Source organism: Mytilus edulis, chromosome 14 (assembly GCF_963676685.1).
Source record: "Mytilus edulis chromosome 14, xbMytEdul2.2, whole genome shotgun sequence".
Classification (NCBI taxonomy): Eukaryota; Metazoa; Mollusca; class Bivalvia; order Mytilida; family Mytilidae; genus Mytilus; species Mytilus edulis.
In genome coordinates, this window is record NC_092357.1 from 68,313,565 (window position 1) to 68,329,429 (window position 15,865).

General features: G+C 31.0%; 1 protein-coding gene across 47 annotated transcripts in view; it reads left to right on the forward strand.

The window, feature by feature from the left end:
* The first annotated feature begins 2,273 nt into the window (after nt 1-2,273).
* The window catches only part of LOC139503786 (uncharacterized protein KIAA2012 homolog), a 97,636-nt gene continuing 84,044 nt past the window's right edge, over nt 2,274-15,865 (forward strand). For 29 of the 47 annotated variants that reach the window (XM_071293669.1, XM_071293667.1, XM_071293682.1 and 26 more), the window contains exons 1-6: nt 2,281-2,653; nt 5,247-5,585; nt 6,455-6,629; nt 8,746-8,931; nt 9,481-9,662; nt 12,109-12,204. In XM_071293669.1, coding sequence (XP_071149770.1) covers nt 2,549-2,653; nt 5,247-5,585; nt 6,455-6,629; nt 8,746-8,931; nt 9,481-9,662; nt 12,109-12,204 — 1,083 coding nt within the window. In that variant the 5' untranslated portion in view covers nt 2,281-2,548. Of the gene's footprint in view, nt 2,654-5,246; nt 5,586-6,454; nt 6,630-8,745; nt 8,932-9,480; nt 9,663-12,108; nt 12,205-15,865 lie in introns of all 47 variants that reach the window. The other 18 variants (XM_071293701.1, XM_071293710.1, XM_071293712.1 and 15 more) reach the window with 2 other exon arrangements.

Consider the following 15,865-nt stretch of genomic DNA (forward strand, 5'->3'; position numbering starts at 1 on the left):
AGTCCAATATCCGGATTTTCGGGTGTTTTTATGTGGAAAAAACAGGGAATCCCCCAAGAAGGACATTTCAAACCAAAGAAAAGTTATGCTTTTTATGACTGTTGTTATTCATACTACTTTTTACTTCAAAAATGAAATTGGTTTAGTGTGTCCTTATTACATAAAAAACAACTTTTTAAAGAAAAAATTGTAACATCGATAAATTGTACCAATATAGTTTCTAAATAAGAGTCATAATGATAAGAATCGCCGTAGCTCCACCAGTAGAGCACAGAACTACTAATAAATGACGGTTTTGAAGAAAGGGCTCGAACCTCGCTCAGAACTTTTGCATTTTTTTGTGTTGTTATATTAAATTTTAAAGTTTCTATCATATTTTTTCGGTTGTTTGCTTGATTCATAGAGTTATTTTGGTTCATTTTGACTATTCAGTTAGTGTACTAGTAAATAATTTTACGTGTATCAAAGAAAAAACAATGTATCTCTTATTGTGTGCAATCCTATGACTGTCCATACTCTTGAATTACTTTCTATTCATGTGTTTACGTTATTACATATATCCAAGGGACAACTGCCGTCAAACTGATGTAGGTGCCTGTACATAACCAATAACACGAGAATTAATTCTATAGAAATTAAGCCTACATGTTGCGGGTGTAATATACACATAACTTAAAATAAGGCCATTGTATACAATTTTCATAACAACAAAACACATTTCGTCGAAACCTTTTTTGAACATGGTATTATATGTAACAAATGCAGTCAACAACAATTTTGTCGCCAAATCACAAACTGTAAAGATACTAGTACTGAAATTTTTACCACCGTCTATACACGGGTACATAACTCATCAGAAAAATAAAACAACATAACAGAACAAATCAATTACACTACAAATCGTGATTGTAGGTAAAACATCAAGAAGCTGTTGCATCTGTATCACAACGAAGGGCCAATTTGTTAAAATTACAGAAAAGGCAATACAACATGAAGTAGTAACACAGGGTGATCTATGACCAACTGGTGTAAGATGTTCTGCGGTTAAAATATATACATGCACATGTATTTTCTTGTCTAATCTTATAGACGATAAAACCTTAAAAGACCAGGACAAATACTGTGTAACAGATATACATATTCAGAATGAGAAAATCACGATTTGAATTAGTTCGATATCATTTGGCTCCTTGAGAAGTTACATGGTATGGCACCTTGCATAAAGGATGTTAATAATAAAATAAAATCAATATTAAAAAATCAATAGTCATGGCCTTGTTTTTGTAGGAATACCTGTTCAAGGTATGAAAATAAATGATGTGACGTATTTTTATGTACTATAAATAGCATCTATCGGGCTATTTAAAACATTATTTACCTATCTTATCGAATGAAACAAATTGCCGACAAATTGTCCCTACCTCTTTCATTTTTTTTTTTTTTTTTTGGTGTTCTGTGTAGATAAGTTTCCATTTAAGCGGGGCTAATTGATCCTAGTTGGTAGACCTGAAAATTATACATTGAAGTACGTAGATTTTACCTTTTTTCAATAAGTGGGGCGAGTTCACAGGGGGGGGGGGGGGGGGCGATTTTTTAAAAAGTGGGGCGAGTTGGTTAACCTGTTTGGGGCGAATTTTTTTTAAAGTGGGGCAACTTGGTGAAAAAGTGGGGCGATTTGGTGTGGGGCGTTTTGCCAGTGGGGCGATTTGTCCTACTTCCGCTTAGAATAACAAAAAGGTTTATCGGTCAATCCCTCACGCCATATTGTGAATGCGGAGAAGAAGAAACATCAGAACACTTCCTGCTATACTGCCCAAGATACCAACAAGAAAGAGAGGACATGCGAAGACAAATGGAACTACTTAACATCGATCCAACAAATATACAGTCAATATTAGCACCACCAAAAAGAGAAACCTACGAAGCAACATCGCAAATTGTAGGGGAATATATTACAAAATCAGGGAGATTCCAAGAACTTGCAATCCCTGATTCCCGATCCTGCGCCTAAACAAGTATACCAAAGTACCGCGAGATATTACCTCGAGCAACGGTGTACCATAAGAGGAGGAAGATAGCACACAGAGAACAGTAGTGTCAATTATTGACCTTAGGATCAGGATCAGGATTTATATACCGATTACATGTGTTTTGTTTAAACAGACACATATATGACATTTCAGTCTGGTTTTAAATATATTTTTAAAAGGATGTGTCGAAAAAAAAAATCGCGGGAAATAAGCACGCATCAATTAAATTCCAAAGGAAGTGACGTAACGCGCACTAGCAACGACAAACAATATGGCGGAAAAGGTGAAAATCGCCTTCAAAAAAGTAAAAGTGTGACTATGTTTACTTTATAAAAATCAAACAGAAGCTTCAATTTGTCACACCTATCGGGTGAATACATCCATACAGTGATTACCGCAATAATAAGGTGTCACTACACGTTTTCTAATTATCTTTATATTCTCCAGGGATTTTAAATCGATCAGTAAATTGTATATTTTGTACAGATGATTGACGTCCTATTACAAAAGTAAACAAGATGGCAAGCTCCGGTGGTGCACTCAATTTATCCTTATTGAGTCGAGGAATTGGCGAAATAAGTAAAAACGGTCACGAGAAAATAGATGTTGTATTTGAACCACAGGTAAGAACACAAAGGTGTAAATTACTAATAAGTAATTATGTAAACAATATACTCAGAGGTATAACATATAATAAATTACTAATTATGTTATTAACACATATATACATACAGATCATTGGTAATTACAGAAAGGTACAAGCATATTGTTGATTTTAACATATTTATTTAACATGTTTAAAGTGGAAACAAGTAATTGCAACTTATATATTAATCCCTTTGACTTTCCACTTTGTGGGTGCTAGTGCTGCCTTGTAGCAGCATCCGCCTACTTAGTCCTATAACATATGACTTCGCATTCTTATTCAATTTTTAACGTTTATATACTGATATTTTCATTTTGGCACATTGATAGTAAAAAAAATATCAGAACAGTAAATAGAAATAGTAAATAATGCCCCCGAGGTCATATGTTATAGGACTACCGCCTACTCTTTTTTCGAAATCTACAAGGAACTTTCTTTATAGGAGTCAGCAATTTATCGTCCCCTTTGGACGGACTAATAATCTATCATCATTTCTCAAAACCATACTAGCAAATGTTGATACATGATGATGGTATCGATAAATAATTTATATTAACTGTCATGTCTGCCCTGGTCTTGCCCTCATGACATTGCTCCAGGATCATTTGATTTTAGACTGCTTGAAGAAATCTTTATCCATCTTTAAAAAAAGACAACTTATAGACTGTCAAATATGAGTTTGGACAACCACACAAATTAAATTCCTGAAGTAAAATCATACATGGTTTTTGTATTTTATTTATTAAAGTTAAAATGACATATTTGAAATGTTGTCTTCATAATTATCATTAAAAGCAGTACAACATACATCATCATGACCATATATCAGTATATCATTTATATATAAAATTGAGTTTTCGCAGTTAATATCAATCAGTTTTTAGGTTCATATTAACTTTTAGGGATCATTGTATTTAATACTGACAAGTTACAACTGAGACACACTGCTGATGATGACAATGTTATTGAATGTAGGCTTTCTATAAACATTATAAAGTAAATTCTAACGCATAAATGCTGGTTAAATTTTTTTTGGTTGAAGGCATAATGAAAATGAATATTATAATATTGACATTTTATTATAGACATGATAGAATAACCAATATTTTCCCATGTATCTGTGTGTCATTTTGACGTGATTAAAAGGAGTTTAAATGAATCATTATATTTGATAATGAATGCACAGTTTGAAGAGATTGAAGTGCATTGTGCATGGAAATTACATGCCATTTATAAATAAATTTTCTACATACATGTACGTCATGCATGAGTAACATGACATAGAACATGTACATTTAGTAAATACATTGTTCACAAACATATACATCATACAATGTATTTTTCACTTTGGGAACACAGCACTTATTGTTTTGTCAGTAATTTATAATTTAATTTTAAGATTTTATATACATGTATATGTAAAAGTTACAGTAAATAGAAGTTCCAACATGTATCTTTATTTAAACATGTTATTTTAAGGCATTAAGGTCAACTTCCTAATTTTGTTAAATCTATACTTTAAATTTAAAAGTATAGATTTAACAATAGTGTTATTGTTTTGTAGTTAAAATTGCAAAAATTACTAACCTATGTAATTAAATTTTGTGACTGAACAGCGCAATATCTGCAGGTTAAATATATTTTTGAAAAGAACAGTGAATAAGAACTTTGATATATATATAATACAAATACATGTGCATGCCCATACGTTTGAAAACAGTTTTATTTCTGTAAAATCATAGCAACTCAATGACTGCTTGAAATTAATTGATAATTGGCAGCTGCGGCCATTTTCTGCAACATCTGTAGGATAAGGGATAGCTATAGGAAACAATAGGTTTCATAAATTTGTCTAATGACTATACACCTGCCATTGTTTTTGCTTTTATGTTATATGTATTAAATATATCTTAGAATTTTACATGTACCAGTAGATAGAAAGTTCTACTTCAATTGTTTAAGATAGGAAATAGCAGTATTATGCAAGATTTAACTTTTTTTTTGAATTTCGGGCTAGAATAGGATAGGAATATAAATAAAAAAAGGATCAGCAAAAGAGATTTTATGTTATGAATTATATATTCTATTCTTTAATGTTAGACTCACTCACTCAGTGTCCCATTGCTGAAGATAACTATAGCCATACAAGTAAGAGACATATATATGTATATACCCTTAGGGCCTTTATTTTGGAACAAATTTCACATATTTTATTGTATTTAAATTAAATTCTTGCTGAGATATATATACATGTACTAAGTTATGATAAAGAATTGGCAAATTAATATGAATAATTATAATAAACCCGTGCATTTATTATCATTCGTTGGGTACAAATTTTAATGAATTCGCAAAAATTATATACATGTACCAATTTCATTATCACTGAACTAGTATACAGCTGAAGGACGCCTCCGGGTGCGGGAATTTCTTGCTACATTGAAGACCTGTTGGTGACCTTCTGCTGTTGTTTTTTTATTTGGTCGGGTTGTTGTCTCTTTGACACATTCCCCATTTCCATTCTCAATTTCACAATGTATATATGCTTCATATCATCTGATTTTTTGCAGGATTACTTTAACTTTGTTGGAAACTCAAGTAGGATATACTTGCCACCAATACCCAAGTATGACTTTGACGGATTACCAAGCTCAACAAAATCCAGTCATTTTAAATCCCAGTCATCACAGGAAATACCAAAAACTTTCACCACACGAAAAGGAGCGCTACTATTGTACTCCGAAGACCAGGCCCATAAGGTGCTTTCGTCACACCATGATTTTAAGAAAGCCAGACATCGGAGGCCTCATCCAACGGAGGAAACACTAGAACTCTCTAAAAGCGCTGATGAACTTGAACTGAAAACTGTTGATGATTTGGCAAAGTCTATTTTATCATTTGGAAAAAGGGTAAGTGCATGTGAAACCCCTAAATTCAGAAATTATCAAGATGTTTTTATAATTGGGAATAAATTAATATAAAGGGACTGGGTGAGTATAGTAGTAATAAGACCTCATATTCTGATATTTGATACTCATACATGTACAATGGACGCTGTCATGGCTGCGTGTATGCAGATTTTCTGAAATTGCAATAATTAATAAATCTCACATTTTTGTCCCTTCTTAGAAAATCACAATAGCATACATGTAGCATTAATAAGAGCTTAGTGCATTCTGATATCTGTATGCAGATTTTGTGGAAATTGTAATAATTATAGTCTCACATTTTCTTCAAAAATCAGTTCACATAAGGCCAATTAAAATTAATTGGTAGATTTTCATCCCCGCCCGCCCCTCTGAAATCGTCCTGCCCCAATTTTTGTTATTTTGAAAAATTTTCGATTTCTGGATTTGTTCATCTCCGTTTCCGGTAACCGTCAAAAATTGTGTTTCCTTCCAAACTTCCTGTTTCAAATTTGGAAATAAAAATTAAAAAATAAAATCCTCCCACCCGCCCCATTTTTTTCAAAAATTTGGATGAAAATCTACTAATTAATTTTAGTTGGCCTATATAATAGTAAATGCATCCATAATTTCTGAATTTTCTAAGATGTTTATATTACAAGCATTAACAAAATTGAATCATTGAAGATAGGTCTCTGCATCTGCATTTAAAATTTGATACTTGAAAGTTGCATGTAGTATTACCAGCCTGAATATATGCAATTTGGATGGAGAGTTGTCTCATTGGCACTGTCATACCACATCCTATATCTGTGTAGTATTTGCCACTAGACAGACATTGTTTATCAATCAATATTTTTGTTTATTTTCAGGAGCCTACTAATGATGATACAGATGTATATCTTGGATTCATACACAACACATATGGTAGAAGGAAGAAAGATTTATTTGAAAGACAAATCAGACCAGGGTTCTCTGCTAAACGTTACTTGTCACTGTGGACCAAAAGTTGGGATGATAATGTTCTTGGAAAAGTTATCAGCAAAGGTACACATAAAGACTGTTATGAATACATGTACATGTATATGTAAATAGTCTATAGATACAAGAGGATGTTATATGAGTGCCTTTAGGACAACTCTCCATCCAAGTCACAATTTGTAAAAGTAAACCATAATATACATGTACACTTGTAGGTCAAAATACAGTCTTCAACACAGAACCTTGGCTCACACTGAACAGCAAGCTATAAAGGGCCCCCAAAAATGACTAGTGTAACACCTGTTAAACAAGAAAATCAACTATCTAATTTATATAAAAAATTATAAAGAAAAACACTTAATATGAACCACATCAACAAACGACAACCACTGAACATTAGGTTTCTGACTTAGGACAAACAAATGCAACAGGTTTAAATGTTTTAATGTGTGTACCAACCTTCACCCTTACCTGAAACAATAGCGTAATGCATTGTTTAAGAATAATGAATCTAGTGCATTCTTGGTAATATCTAATAAAAGATATAGTACACCTTAACATGGGCAAATTGTCCTCTTTATATAAACAAAATTCTAAACAAAAGAAACTTGAACAAATGATTACATACATGTATCTATTCGTTTCAGGGTTGGCAAAAACCCGGGTTTTATGAGTATTGCCCAGCCCAGTGGGAAATACTGGGAAAACCCGGGTTTTACTGGGTTTTAGTGGGAAATACTGGGCAATACTGGGTAATTTAAATATTTGTCTGAATTTTAAAGAGGATTCAGTGATAAACACAAATGCAATACATTTAATAAGATATTTATACCCTATTTTGTTTGTTTAGCAATTTGTCTAGATTGGCAAACTGTAAATAGAAAGCAAATAATTTTTTTTTTCAAATGAATATAGCTCCTATTAAGAATTAACAATTACATGTATTAAAGAAACATCACATTTAAATAATATATATGTACTGTCACTAATTAATAAGTAGTTATTCAGATTAGAACACAGATTTGTTTATGTAAAAATAATCAGTCTTTTCAATTTTATAAGTGTTAATGGCATGACCGTGTAGGGTGTTTATTTAGCAATATGAATGTATAACAATTAAAATTAACAATTCACTTAAACACTGCAATAAAATGCATTTTTTAAAGTTTAGATTATTGAAACAATACTTGGTAATTAAAAGGTATCTTTAAATGTGCAAATCTTGTATTCTGCCTACATATAAAATTAATAGAAAAGAGAATGAAATTGAATTTTCTAGAAATGACTGTCAATAGTTCATTATTTATCTGTATAAAAATTATATATTTAGCTGTTATACTATGAAACTATAACAAGTCTTTACTATTTTGTGTTAAAATAAGCTTAAAAAATCATATTGCCCAGTAATGCCCACTATTACCCATTTCTGGGAGTATTGCCCAGCCTGGGAAAACCCGGGTGGGTAATACTTTGCCAACCCTGATTCGTTTTATGTCATTTGGGATAGAAACAATGAAAAACCAATAATCCTACAGATTCTGAAATGACAAATACGGTATAAATGAGACAGGGATTCCCTCAAGATAAATATATAACTGTAAACCAACTGATTTTCATGAGTTATTTATTTTTGTTGACATTTGAGAATAATTTAATTTTCGATGTAACGCGTCTTCTGATTGGCTGACATTATTTTGTTATGAGCCCATAGACATAATTTAGTCATGTGACCCTGACGTCGTCAACGTTTTTTCATGGTTTTCTACGGTTTAAAAAAGAATTTAGAATTAAATTATAAGAAATGAGTGTAATATTTTTTCTGTCTATTCGAAATAACATAAAAAATGTGTTGCACACTGTTGAATAACCCGCTACACGCGTTATTCAGTGTGCACCAAATTTTTTATGTTATTTTTTCATAGACAGAAAAAATATTACAGTCATTCCTTAAATAAAAAAATAACAAGAAGTTCATGTATATGTAAACCTTGGATTTCAAACCAATTTGAAAATCACAAATTTAAATTGCTGTGAAATGGGCTAGTAAGAGCTTTAAAAAAGCAAATTAAAGTATCTGAGATGGTTAACAGTAATCCTGACTAGACTGTTGTTACATGAGTTATGATTGATTTTGTTTGTGTATACAACTTTTATGACAAAAAAATCTTGTTTGTTTTTGCAGGATACTTGACAGAAAAGTCATTGTTTTATTACAACCCGTTAAATCCACATCTGCAGCGACGTCTGAACGATGACATGTCACATTTCCCAGCTCCCTACAAACTAATGAGGAGCATGTTGATGTCACCTGGTTCCCTGTCGGGCTACACATTCTACAGAGTACGACCGGAATCAGCTGAAACTGTGGGTAAGTTATAACCTGGTTGTCAATATGTTGGTAAAGCAATAAGCTGTATGAAAAAAAGAAGATGTGGTATGATTGCCAATGAGACAACTGTCCACAAGAGACCAAAATGACACAGACATTAACAACTATAAGTCACTGTACTGCCTTCAACAATGAGCAAAGCCCATACCACATTGTTTTTACCTGCATCACCAAAGGCAAAAGCAGGTCAAGTAACAGCTATTCTCAATCGCCATTCTGTCCATCTATATAAGTCAAAGAAAAAAATATCTAATAAAATAAGATTGAGAGATTGAGAATGTGTCAAAAAAACCAACAACCAAAACAGAGAGAAGAAGCAGCCTAAGACCACCAATGGGTCTTCATAGTGTTGGGTTTTGCCGCCAAAGTCTGCATATACAGTATATACAAGCCTAATTTTTTTTTTCACCTAGTCAACCATTTTAATTTCTCTTTTAGCTTAACCCACATTATGCAAGACATTAGTATCTAACCAAAAAAAAATATACAGTCTTTTTCATTTCATTCCGTTTTTTTTTTTTATTACAGTAACACCAGAACAACAGCCTGAGCGAACCCCTTCACAGATGGGGTCCATTAAAGTTATAAGTACTAAAGATGGTGTCCAAAAAGAGGTCTCGTACTCCACACTAGATAAAGTTGCTCAAGAGGAGGTCCTCACAGATTTGTTGGTTAAAAGTGCCGTACATTATGCCATGAAGAAGCAGCAGGTAGGAAAATAGTAAAATCACAAAAATACTGAACTCCAAGGAAAATTCATGAGGGGGGTAGGAGGGGTACTGATCCCAAAATCTCGGGCATGAAAAACATGAAAACATGAAATCCTGAGGTCCCAAATTTAAATAAATTTAAATTTATATCCTGACATCCAGAAATTCGAAAAAAAGAATTACCGGATCCCGAAAGTGTCAATCTCAAAATCCTGAGCTTCAAAACACCTGATTCCTGATACTCTGTCCTGTCTTAAAAATACAAAGAAGTAAAATCAACTTTTCAATCAGTACATTTTGGGTAGGAAAATTGACAGTTTTATATATGTTTCCTTCAAATACAAAATAATTGATAAACAGTAAACTTTACCCATCATGCCCATTAATTGCACTGATTATATGTTTGATTTTACTTATTTTTGGAATAAACATTTGAATGGCACCGTAATTCAAGTATTTTTCAGGACCAATTTATTTTTCACCAGAAGGAAGATAAAGCCAAAAGAAAATCATCTAGAAAATTTGGGTCACTTTTATATGAAAAAATCTAGGATTAAAATTGTGTGGGAGTTGACTGGAAATATTAAAGTTATATGGAATAATAAATTGGTTTTACATGATTTGGTAGTAACATAATCTTACTTTCAGTTTTTCAAGAGATTTGTTTCATCATTATCATTGTTAATACATGATGGTCTGGATGGGGGGAGGGGGGGGGGGGGTCTGTTATTCTGTAAACATTTAATTTTCACCCCTTTATTCTCTAATGTTTTAAAAAAAAAACCTTGTTTCTCTAATCTTCAAAAAATTAACCCCTTTTTTCTCTAATCTTCTTTTTTTTTTGCCTGTTATTCTCTAATCTTCATTTTTTTAAGGGCATTATTCTTTAATCATTTAACCCCATCCAAACCGTCATACATTCAGCTTACAATGCAAAATTAAATATGTTCTATTAAGATAATAATAATTTATATTCCAAGTTGCATGTTTTTCTTAATCATTCAGTTTGATGGCCTTAACTTCCATGCGTAGTTCTAATAAAAAGGAAAAGTTATTTCAAATCTGTTTATTTGTATTTAAGTTTTTATTGCTTTATTTGCAATAATATCTTTGAAGATTTGGAGTCAGTAATTGAACAGTTATTTGTGAAATAATCAAAAGTAGAAATCTTGGATTAATACTTTGCAAATTATGGCATTTCTTAATCATGTTTATATATCTCACACTTAAGAATTTCTGATGAAAGAATTAAGTTAGCTGCTTATATTTTGGATACAAAATTTTTGGGGCTTAGCTAGCATTCAGAAATTCCTGGTAAGAGTAGAATTTAAACAATTTGCGACTTCTTTGAAATAAATGTAGTCCATCATTTCTTTGGTTCTAAACGTCCTTGACTTTAAGGTTCTTGATGAAACTTTAAATTGCAGGAAAAAACACTTCTGACGAATACTAATTATAAAGTGCATGTGTTGTTAGAATTTTATGAAAGCTTTATTTTCATGAGTACAATGTTCATTATTTCACATTTATATGTTTTATTCTAATATTTTACTGTGCCTTAAATTTGTTACCTGAGATTTTTTTCTTGACAGGAAACAATTAAGTATAAAATATTCATTTTCAGGTTGTACATAAAAACTGAAATCAATTGACTTGTTTGGAAAGAACAAACTGTATTTAAAAAAAAAAAACACTAAAAAAATAGTTTACATAAACATAGTCAATACATTGATGGCTTGTTTATTTAATTTAAATGATGTTTAATCTGTATTATGTTTCATTTTTATTGAATTAAATCCAATTTTATGAACGTGATATAAGTATTTTGTTACAATTTAATTCAGGGGTCAAAACCATTTGCACAATATTGTTCATGCTATATGTTGTAAATAAATAAAAATGTCAAAGACTACATCTAAATAAAATGTTTACTATGTTTGGGTATTTAAATAATGACATAAGAATTTCATCTGAAATTCCACTCCTAGTAAAAGAGTATTTTGACAAAAAATAAAAAACTCCTTTAATTAGATTAGAAATTCAAATATTTCTTAATAGAATTTAAATATTCAAACATATGTTATCAAATTAAATTGATAAAGTATTTGCTACATATTTTGTCTAACAGCAAACTTTAACTATGTTTTATGTTGAGTAAATTAAGAAAATTTTGCAAATTATGTTTTAAATATTATTAAAAATTGCTATTGAATTGAAATAAATATCTCAATAATAAGAAGAGGCTCCTGACTGATGCTTGGGACGAATGATGTCCTTATACCAATGATAAAATGTAGTAAATGTTTGACTTAAGTTTGTGATATCGAAAACCCTGGTGTAATAATTTGACAGTAATACATAAATTTCTCTCGTTAAAATCTAAAATGTTGTTACATTCACGAGCTAATCGTACATGTTGAGATATATAATCTTTTTGTATCAACAGGAATTGATGGAAGGAAATCAGAGAGAAGAAGCCATACAGGAAGTAGATGAAAACCGATCATCCGTGCAACAATTTGATATGAGGGATGCAGTAGAGGTAAGTCAGGAGGAGGGGTGATATACAGGAAGGAGAATTAGTAGAGGTAGGTAGAAAGGAACAGATTTACAGGAAGTAGAATTAGTTGAGGTAATATGAGATATGGAGTAGAGGTACGTCAGGTGGAGGGGTGATAATAAGTAGAGGTAAGTTAAAGGAAGTCTTACAGGAAGAAGAATTAGTAGAGTTAAGTTAAAGGAATAGTCTTACAGGAAGTAGAATTTGAAGACAGTAAGGCAGATCCAGAAGAAGAAAGGTTCTAGGCTTAACAAGAAATAAGTTCAGTAGAATTGTCAGAACACATATATATTGGCTAAAAATTTAAGCGGTGAGCTACCATTGCCATCTTCTTAACTTCAATCCTTGATAACGTTACAACATCTATATATTTATTTTTTGCTTCTTTAATATGTAGGGATGCTGTCTCATTTAATATTCTCCGTAGAAAAAAATGGGGCAAATATTTTATTATGGTTTCTTTGTAAAATAAAAATGAAATATTTGCCATTATCTTTATGCTAATCTTATAGATATGCTTATAAAAAGTAGAGCATTTCTGATATGAGTTCAAAATATTGCATCTTGACTGATATCGCATTTTAAACATGTCATATGTTAAAAGTTTGGTACACCAGAGTTTTGAGTGAGACGCTATTTGCAAAATAGCTTTAACAAGCTGACATGAATTGATGTTGGGTTATGATAATTAAAGATTTTATATGATCAAGATGCATTCGTTTTACTTGCAAAAGAGGAAGGTGCTAATGAAATATTGATTAACAAAATAATAACATATTTGTCGAACTTTAATCAAAGAGTCTTAAATAATCAAGCAGAAATATTACATATCTATTAAATTTATAATTAGAATTTATTCAATTAACTAGATTAAATATAAATCATCCATAGTACTTATATGATGTGAAGGAATTTAATAGTAAAGAAATATCCGATTGATTTGTTACGGATGAGTAACCACAATGAATATCTCCCTACCTCCTACATTGTAAGGTAATTAATAGATGGTGGAAATTAATTAATTGATTATTGATCTGACAAGGGGGCGATAATTTATTATATGTTCCTTGAGAAAAGAATCCAAATTGTGTAAATTTCTGTTGAAGTTTAAAGGTAGTTTAAGATTGCTCTAGTGAAATTTTTGCCGGGGGAGAATTTGGTGGTCTAGAATCCAAGATGAACCTCTTTGTTTTTTTAGATACATGTATTTATATTGATCTGACAGATCGGTGATAAACTTAAATGATTATTTCCTTGAGAAAAAAATCGGAATTGTTTAAAATTCTTTCCTCTGTGTTCAGAAAACTGTACTTTAACCTCATAGTATAATGATTTACTTTTACAAATTATGACTTGGATGGAGAGTTGTCTTAAAAGGACACTCATACCACATCTTCTTATATCTATTTTATTGTTAATATGATAATAAATTTCATGATGATGAAATAACGAATCCACAGTTTATGAGCGTGTTTACAAAAAAAAGAAAAAATGGGCAAAAAATATAATTTCTTCAGTGTAGCGTGCGTATGGCCCCAGACATCTACGGGCATCACAGACTAGTTATTGCTCAATATTAAAAGAATAGTGAAAAATGAACCAAAAAAATGAAGAATACTGAAAAATGAATGAAACAGAAAAAGAATAGAGAATAATGACAGAATATTGAAAAATGAACCACAAAAAAAAAGAATAGAGTATTATTAAATGGCCTAAAATGTTAAAGGGAATACAACAAAAAAGGACCCCTATACACATACATGTATCCTCATATTTGTTACAGATAGTTCATAAATAGGTTTTGATTGTGAAAAATAATATCACTTTACAGGTTCTCATCCTGAAAATGCATTTAATTTGCTACTTGACATTGAGGCATCCATCCATCCATGAGTAATATGTAACTTCAAACATTTGTAATGTTAATAATTAAAAAGAAACATAAGATGGAAAATTTCAAACATTTGTAAGGTTAATAATTAATAAGAAACATAAAATGGAAAATTTAATACATGATATTAAATCAACAATGAGAAAATCAATTTTCATAATTTTAAAAATCTCACTTGGGACTTAACAGTTATTTAAACATAGACAGTTTTCAATTTCATATCAATGGAAATACATGATGTACAATTTAAAGCCTCATGAATATTAAATCTCTGTATAAAGGGAAATAACTCTTTATCACTTGAGTTTCAATAAACTTTAAGATACTTGATAATGAGTCATTTGTTAAACAAATAAACAATTGTTAAAGTCACTTATTTTGATGGTTGAATGCTTAGTTCTTATACATTTGTACTATCATACTTAAGCAATGAATTCCTATACTTAAGGAATGATTAAAAGAAAGATTTCATTTCATAATTGTTTGATCCATGTTTTTACCTTTTAGGGCTATTAATTGGCACATACTTAAGGAATGAGAAGAAAAAAAAAATCATTATTTATGCTTTTTTTGTAGTACATGTACAAAAAGAAAATTAAAAATTGTACTTGTGGCATATAATCTACATGCAGTTAAAAATATTATAACACATGAAATTACTATAATACATAGATCTAACATGCTGTAAGTAATTTAAAATTTGATGCACTGAAAAGTAACATGCTTTAAGTGTCCATGTTAATTTTGCCTTTCACTGTGCTGATTAATAATGAAATTTTCTTCACAATTGGTGTATTGAAAAAACGGAACAATAAATGCCCAAATCAATACAGTGAATTCTATGGTATAACTATTTCTTTGTAAGATTTTATCAGTTTTGATAAATTGTCATTATTAAATGTCTAAAAAGGTTTAAAGTGGTTTAAAATTTGTGACATTATCAGGTTTGATTATCTTATTCCTGATAATTAGGTTATTAGAAGGATTAGGCGAACGTGACCATAAATTTGTACAAACAGTATTTATTGTTTCACACTGAGAATGAAATATTTTCTGATATAGTTGGATTTTTTTGTTGGTTTAAGGTGCAGCTATAGCTGGTAAAATGTTAACTACCTTCCCTAAAAAAAAAAAAAGAAAAAGAAAAAAAGAAGCCTTTCCCTATTAAATGTACTTTCCTATGTTGCAAAATTTTGCATCAATTTAGGACAAAAATAGAAACCCGGTTTATAGAATGTTTACTACCCTTCTACCTTTACCCCTTCATTCCCCCTCCCAAAAAAAAAAAATAGAAAAAAGAAACCATTCCCACTTTCATGTACATGTCTAAAGATTTGGAACCGTATATGTTTATGAGAAATTACTGCAAGATTAAACTGTCAACAGGGCTTTTTTTCATGGATTTCAAATTTAATGAATTATTAGAAATCAATGATAAAATAAGTTTACTGTACTCATTTATGTTTAGTAAGGATAAAGAAAGGGATTAAGGATTGATTTATTAGTTTCAAGAATATCCCCATTAAAGATTACTTTATTTTTATGCCCCACCTACGATAGTAGAGGGGCATTATGTTTTCTGGTCTGTGCGTTTGTTCGTCCGTTCGTTCGTCCGTCCGTTCGTTCGTCCGTCCGTCCATTCGTTCGTCCGTCCGTTCGTTCGTCCGTCTGTCCCGCTTCAGGTTAAAGTTTTTGGTCAAGGTAGTTTTTGATGAAGTTGAAGTCCAATCCACTTCAAACTTAGTATACATG